Raw genomic sequence first — 7,888 nt, 5'->3', positions numbered from 1 at the left:
CGGTTCAGTTTAACTGCCTTTCCAAAGTAGGTAGGTTTTGTCATTCAAGTTTAACGTTCTAAGAAACCCAGCAGCAATGAATAACGTTTTTGAGCTGAAAACGAGTTTGTTCAGGATTCTCTGCAGAACACCTGGTCTCTGCACCAGAACTGTTCTATGGAGAGTTCTGGACACAAAGAAATGAGATGTATTAATTAAAGCCAAACAGAACATCAAGGTCTACATGCCAGCTGTGCAGGGAAGGCTGAAGTACAGGGCCACTATGAACAGCTTTGTACTGATGTGGTCTCCAAATCTTTCAGTCTTGCCCTGACCCAAAGACTGTGAAGTAGAGACAACCATGTCTGACCCTTTAGTTCTGCTTAGTGTATTTTGCAATATGTTTGGAGAACAACCCGTTCCACCACACCGGGCAGCTGCATCCCTAGCTCATGTTCCCAATGCAACTTGTCTTGGCTGGTGGCTGCACTAGTGTTGGTTCGTAACAACTAGAGATCCCCTTTCTAGCAGAAGTTCTGGTATTATCCTTACAGTCCTGTCCACAGTACTAATTTTAAATGCATAGGATAAATATTTCTAACCCTCACTTTTAAAAAGAGAATGAAAAAATGCTTTGTGTCTATAACTGCATGAGAACAAGAAAAAAAAATTAAATAATTGAATAAACAACAACAACAACAACAAAATCCTCCAATAATTACTTAAAAATAAACTAAAAAAATACATTTTCAAAAATTATGTGTAGTTTTGGGTGTTTCCAGTCTTTGCCAGGACTTCTCAAAGTTCTAGCTCGCAAAGCTCTTACTGTTTTTGTTTAATCAAAACATTTGCTGAAAGTGCTGCCTTTCTGCTTTTAGACTGCTCTGGGCACTCAAAGAAAGCCAGTCCTCCTAAGCGGTGCTCCATGGAGAAGGGGCAGCTGCTGAGACTGTTGCATATTGGCACATCTCTTTTAAAGAGATACACAAGTTTACACCATTTCAGGATCTGGCCCTGATTTGTGAGAGCATTTCCAGAACTGTAGGGTAACACAGGAAAATCAGAATGTAGTAGTTGACAAGAAAGTACATTTTATGTTACTGATACGCTCCTAATTTTTGAGTGGAATTAATAATAACAGAATATATAGTTGCATGCACACTCTGTGTTTTTAGTGTGGGTTTTTGTCGTTAGAGAACGTCAGCTCTGAGCTTTGTCATCCGGTCATAACCCTTTGAATGTCTTCTGTCTCAGGAAGACCAACCTTATGTGCATTCAAAACTGCTGAAGCACAAGCCATACTGTATTGTAAATACAGAAGGCACAAGGACAAATTCTGTATCAATTAAATTACATGAATGTACCTGATGTATTGCACATGCACCATGTGGAGTTATTCAGAGCATAGCAGAGCATAGTTACTCATAGCATCAGCTATGCCATGCAACTAACATTAATGCTCTGAATCTCACCGTTGGGCATCTCCCTTTCCCACTGATTACACTGAAAATTTTAGAGTCCAAGTCTGATCTGTTTAATTAAATCTAAGAGAGATGGTTACAGCAGACTAAGGTAGGTGAAATGCCTCTCATTATCAGAAATTACTTAGCTGTGTGTATCACCTGACACAGTTAGTTACAATTACTTAAGTTAAAATTATTTGAGCTGAACAAATATATGTGAGGATTGAATATATTATTTGCTTCCTGAACTCAATGCAGACAGAAGTGCATTAAGAAAAAAAAGAACAAAAATAAAACCCTAAACCATGAAAATTTAACACAGTAATAAGTTTTTGTTTCTGTCCTTGTTTCTCTCATGCACTGAGATCAAGAACAGCTGTCCTCTGGACCCATACAACCTAAAACTTTGATTTTAAAATGTAATCAGAATTTCTCATGTGATCATAGTTCCTAGGACCAGGTGCTATAAGAAAACAGAAAAAGCTTCCTTCAGCTACTATAAAACTCGTAATAGAACTGTGTCAATTGATATCACCCATTCCGACCGGTGTGGCTGTTTTTAACTTTTCAGAATTGTCAGAGTGCCTAAAAGCTTTGGAGGAAAACCTTACCTAAAAGTTTGAAATACAGGTGATTTAAGGGAGAATTAAGGACATTAGGAACCTCCACAAAACTGATCTCTCCTTCAAAGAGGTGACAGTGGGTATGTGGGTCTAACTTTAGGAAACTACATTTTTACATGAGATTTTCAAGGGCATATTTTGAGTGCCTCAGAAACAGCTTATTTCATTTTAGTGACTTGTCTTATGTGGTGAAAGGAATCTGTTGAAGTTGAACTGTTTGTGGGAGTGGAGTCACGGCAATTTCTTTTTTTTCACAGGGATTTGTGTCCTCCCAGATATTTCAAATGTATTTACAGAAGCTCTCATCACACAGAAGACCATCTCAAATTTTACAGAAACCTAGTGAAAAGCCTTAATATTCATGTCAGGACGACGATCATCAGAAAGTTCAGAGGCTTGGTTCTTCACAAAAATAGCAAGGCAGAGCCTCAGGTGCTACTAACTGCCGCACTACTGAAGTTATGCAAACCTAACAGAAAACACTTAGTCTGGGAGATGATTTTGGAGTCTGGGTTTGCATCTGGGTATAAAATCAGTGCAGCTCCATGTGGGAACAATTAATTCTGTAGTTTTGCACAGTATTCAACTTTCTAAACAAACTTTAACATACAGGAACTGATAGGGTCACGCTGGGATCAGTCATTGTGAAAGGCAGAAAGGGAAAAAAAAAGTGTGGTTACTACAGGTTGGAGTATATAATTTTGGTGACCCTCAAGCTGTGCCCAGGAAGTTACTCTTGAGAACAGGACACACAACACCAACGTCTCATTTATAGGAAGTCAGGAGTTAAATGTCTGTTGAGAAAAATACTTAAACTCCTGGACACAAGTTATAGCTACATCTACGTAGTTTTGAAAAACAAATAAACCCAATACAGAAAGCATTCATCCTACACTTCATTGCTGAGGGAAGGAGAATATAATTTTAATTTCTGTCCTATAGAGCAGAGACACAAGCACAGGTGAAAGCTTTAAGGGTTTGCCTGATTGACGCCTCTTGTTATTTCTGAACAGAAGAGGGGTTTCCACCCAAAATGAATAGGGTACTAAATGCATAAAAAAAGCCAATACTCAAGAAAGCAAGAAGAAAAAGGACTCACTGTCTTTTGGGCTGCTTTTCCGGAATCTTTCCAGGTCCACGTTGGCGGGTCTGTTGGGCTTCTGTGGGGGCTGGCCCAGCTTGAACAGTGGGGGCAAGGCTTTCCGCTTGGGGGTTCCTGAGCTCCTGTCCCCATCCTCTTTCTCTTGTGATCCACCCGATGGCCTTCCTGCAGCAAGTGCTGTGTTCATCTTATGGAATTTAAGAGAAGGTGAACTTGATTCTTCCTGGATGATTTTGTTGAGAAAGATGTTTTTGGCAGCACCCATTCCCTTTTCTTCAGTCTTTTCCTCCACATTTTTGGGGGTGCCTTGAGATGAGCTGGACCAGTGGCCAGTAGGCTTCAGAGCCATGTTAGAAAAATGACTGGCTGACGCTTCTGCAGCACAGCTGCTATTTTCATCCTTTTCCTTTGCTGCTTTAAATGAGTGTATATTTGGTCTAGGACCTGATAGTCCTTTTTGCAGAAAAACATTTTTATTAGAAGTGTCTTCATTGTGGGAGACCTCATGGTTTAGAGAAGGTTTCTGTGCAAGAAGTGGTTTAGAGACAGGAGGCTTGGGTTCGTTTTCTTGTGTTGCAGATGTGAACTTTTCCTTAACTTCAGTTACTTTTGAAAATGCTGGTTTTGCCTCACTCTCCTGTGGTGCAAAACTTGAATTTGATTTTGTTCCCAGAGCATTTTTTTCTTTCTCATGAGGAGCAGAGTTCAGGAACTTGTTCCCTGCAGGTTTTGGATACAGGGACTTTGGCTCTTCTTTTAGCAAGTCACTTGTTCTGGTGGGAGGTTTAGTGCATCCAGCTCTTCCATCGTTTTCTCTGTTAGTTGCCTGAAGCTGGACCCCAAACCTTTGTGCCACTGGTTTCAAATATGGGGGCTTTGGATCCTTCTCTGCTTTATCATCAATTGAAGGTTTGACCCCCACAGGAGGCTTAGGATGAACAGGTTTGTGAAAGGTACTGGGTCCTGAAGACGAAGTTGCATTTCCTTGACTTGCAAATTTCTCAAGTGCTGCTTTCCTCGTCTGTAATCCTGTATGAATATGCTGTCCTGGGACTTTGAAGGGTCTACTGATACCAGAAACATCCTCTGTGGGGCTGTTACCCGTGTTAAATTTCGCCATGAGTGACTTCACATCTGCTTTGCCATCCTATAAGTATGAATATGAGAAAAAGAAAGAGCAGCAATGAGAAAGTCCCTGTTGCAATGTTCACACATACTGTACTTTAAAGAGTTTCCTGGTCTGAGGCTTGTAGTACTGCTGATTGGCTGTGGAGATATTGTAGCACATCTTCCTGTAGGGTTAGAGAAGCTGAGCATTTTGTTATATCCTTGCTGTGGTTATACAATCTTTTAAAATTTAGAGAGTGGTCATGCAACTCCTTTTGGGCATGCTATAATTTCTGTGTATTTCTGGGACTGGGAGCTGAACATCTAATAAATAAGAAATAAATAAGAAAATACATACTACTTTAAAATTAGTGTATCCCTTAAAAATGTGTGTCCTGTGGTAAGAAGCATAGACTGTCCTAGAACTTGGATTATATACCAGACTAGAGTTATTCCTGCTAACTCTTTGGAGAACTGCAAGTTCCTTTGTGAAAACAGAAATTCTTCTGGTTTGGGGTGCACGTGTCAGTTTTTCTTTCTCTTCTCAGCAATTTTCTTCCCTGCTGCTCCCCGGCCCTTGCTTTGTCCTTGTTCCTCTTCTCCATTTTCTATCTGAAAAAAACTGTGCATGTGTGGATGGAAAATGAAAATATGTGGAGTAAAACAGGAAGAACTGACAACTAATGCATGCAGATACTGTCCAAGATACTTAAATTCTTGGGGGGGGAAGGGAGGAAAATGAATACTTCCAAGTAGATAAAACCCAGCTTCATTTGAAAATGTTTTAATAGGGCTGACCAGCCCCATTCAATAACTTTCAGGACCAGCCTTTAATATGAACTGAGAGCAAAAGCTCAATACATTTAAATTCTGTGTAATTAAAACACAGTGCAGTGAAGGATGGGAGCAAAGGGGAGTGAGCTGGTCTCACTGCACTGGGCTGGTGCCACTTTTGGGTTCCAGAATCCCTCTGCAGCAGGGAGTCCTTTCCCAGACAACAGGGGCGGCAGGGGTGCAGCTACAGCAGATGCGCTGGCGTAACCAATTAATAACTTGTTTAAGTGGGATCTGATTTAGGTGTGGAAGTTAAAATGTAAGGCTAACGGAGGGATATTATAACTAGGAAGGGCTCTGAATAATTTGTTTGGAAACAATGAAGTATCACTACAAAGCACAATAAATAGGGCCTGAAGAAAAATTTTAGAAAGAGGTTGAAGAATGAACTGTGTCTTCACTCAGTACAGTTCAGTGGGTGTTCAGTAATTTTTTTTTACTTAATTAACAAGAGCTTCTAAATTGGGGTTTTTCTCCTTTTGCCTTCTGTTTGATTGTATTACATTACATGAATTGCCTTTTATGTTGGAACAGTTTTACTGTGACTTCTGCAACTTAAAGTCAACTTTCCTGGTCTTTAAGTATCACCAAGAAATTCAGTCTTTCCAAAATGTTTGTATTGTTCTACAAGGTTACTTACAATAAATGCAGCCAAAACAAGATAGACATATATGAAACTTACCCTTAGGGCACCATATTGTTATCTCTTTTGCACATATAGGGAAGGGAGGAAGTACGCATTTACTATGGAGATTATCACGTTTAAGCCATCTACTGCTGGTTGACGCATATGCACTCACACACGCAGACAACTGCACTGCAGAGATACGTATATATATCACTAATCATTCAAGATTTCTCCCACAATACCTCACAACGCACTGATTTTACCCACTTAAACAGAAAGTTAAGCTAATTGCAATGCCAGAGAGAATAACAAAGCCTTTTGTCTCTAATCTCTTTTGACTTTGTGCTAGTGCATGCTTTCTTTTTAACTTCTGTAACAAGATCTAAAGCATCAGAGATACTATAACTTCAGCTCAGTGTCTCTAGTCTTCAGAACTTACAACTTACAATCTGATCAGCTGCTTGGCCAACTCAGCAGCTCATTTCTTTTGAAAGTTATAACGATAAATTGATTCTTCTGCTACCTCTACCATTTGAAATTTAAGAAAATGTACTGTGTCAAACTACAGTAATGTGAATGTTCTGGGCAAGAGACATTCAGCATGTAGACCTTTTGGAAGCTGGAAATGTGACTTTGAAGAAACGTTTCTTGTTAAGTTGTATCATTTCCGAGAAATTTTCTACATCTTTGCAATAGCAAGAGCAATTATATTCATATATGCTTTCAAATGCGCTGAACCACTCACTACTGCTGTGTTAGGACTGAAAATGGATTATTTTAATATATTTCTTCCCAGTACTGTGACCAAACTTTGCCTAAGTCATGCACATTTACAAGCTCTTCAAGAATAAAAAGCTCCTGCACATGTGGAAGGGTTTACAATTGGCAATGTAGCCTCTCACATTTACTTACAGGGAGTAGTAAGTGGTAAAGGTAACACTAAGAATCAGAAGAGAGTAAGAAACTCCATGAAATCTTTCTGCTTCTCTTTAATGTACGTCACCAGTTCCTGCTTTCATAAGCTATGCTATACCAGAAGCCATATTGTAGGTCCTAATGCACAACCTGACTGGCAAGGTAGACAGATGGGGAACTGGGAGAAAGAATCTTTTATTTGTGGCCCTGTTTATAGAGTAATTCCCGCAGTTTCTGTGGTTCCCTTCACAGAAGCAGTAGCAGTTACCTATTCCACTAGCACACACAATAGGTTGTCAATCATAAAATGGCAACTTGAAAAGATTCTGAAGTGAGATTAAGTTCACCCTACCCTTCCCCTGTAAAGTGCAAAGTGCCTGTGGGACAGAGGAGTCTCATGCAAGAAGTACTTGGGTTATTTTCTGAACTTTCTCTTTGTACTCTATTGGGAAACTCAGTGCGATAGAATTTGACTTTTCAGCTTCTGATCTGAACTGGAAACAGCAGATAAGGTGCACAGTAACATTTGCTTTGACACGAGATGGTTGCATTATTCAAATGTGTTTGCTCAAATCTCAGACAATATCCAGGTTTTAGTCCTTATGCCATAGATTAATCAAGGAGATTTGTATACGATGTGCTTTCCCAGCCTCCCACTGCCTTCAACAGACTGTCACATACATACCAAGATATACTTGTACAGAATTCTTCCACAACCAGATCCTAATTACACCTTAGTGTAACCAAGTGCAATTCTCCATTATTTACAATATAACTACACATTTCTGTACAGAAGTACAGTATAATAAGAACACAAGAAATATAAAGGTTCCAACTGTATTCTTTCTGAATTTACTGTGAATATTTCAGTCTCAACTAGCAGCCTGATTAAAAATTATTTGTTTTGCTTTGGCGTAAATATGCTCTCATTTACTTTCCATTCTAGGTGAAGGTGAAAGATCATTTAACTTCAACTTCCCCTTGTGGTTGCTCTTTCTTCAAACAGCAGCACTGCACCAATGAAAGGAACAGCAGATGTGTGTGCATACGATCCTTAATTAAGAAAATGAAATATATGTAACTGTTGACTGTACAAGGAATTGTGCAATTCTTCAAAATACATGCAGATCAGATTTATAATGGAAAAGTCCCTGTCTTTTCCCTTCTCACCTGTAACTTTTTCCTTTCTATTCCCAAGTGATAGGGACTAAACAGGCCTTTTAAAAATTCATTATCT

General features: G+C 39.4%; 1 protein-coding gene across 1 annotated transcript in view; it reads right to left on the bottom strand.

Moving 5' to 3' along the window:
- FYB (FYN binding protein) overlaps positions 1-4,287 on the bottom strand; it is a 47,079-nt gene extending 42,792 nt beyond the window's left edge. Inside the window, exon 1 of the mRNA XM_009894670.1 lies at positions 3,165-4,287. Coding sequence (XP_009892972.1) covers positions 3,165-4,287 — 1,123 coding nt within the window. The remainder of the gene's footprint in view (positions 1-3,164) is intronic.
- Positions 4,288-7,888: the final 3,601 nt, after the last annotated feature.

This window comes from Charadrius vociferus, unplaced genomic scaffold (genome assembly GCF_000708025.1).
Source record: "Charadrius vociferus isolate BGI_N301 unplaced genomic scaffold, ASM70802v2 scaffold450, whole genome shotgun sequence".
Lineage (NCBI taxonomy): Eukaryota > Metazoa > Chordata > Aves > Charadriiformes > Charadriidae > Charadrius > Charadrius vociferus.
This window is presented reverse-complemented; position numbering and strand designations above follow the sequence as displayed.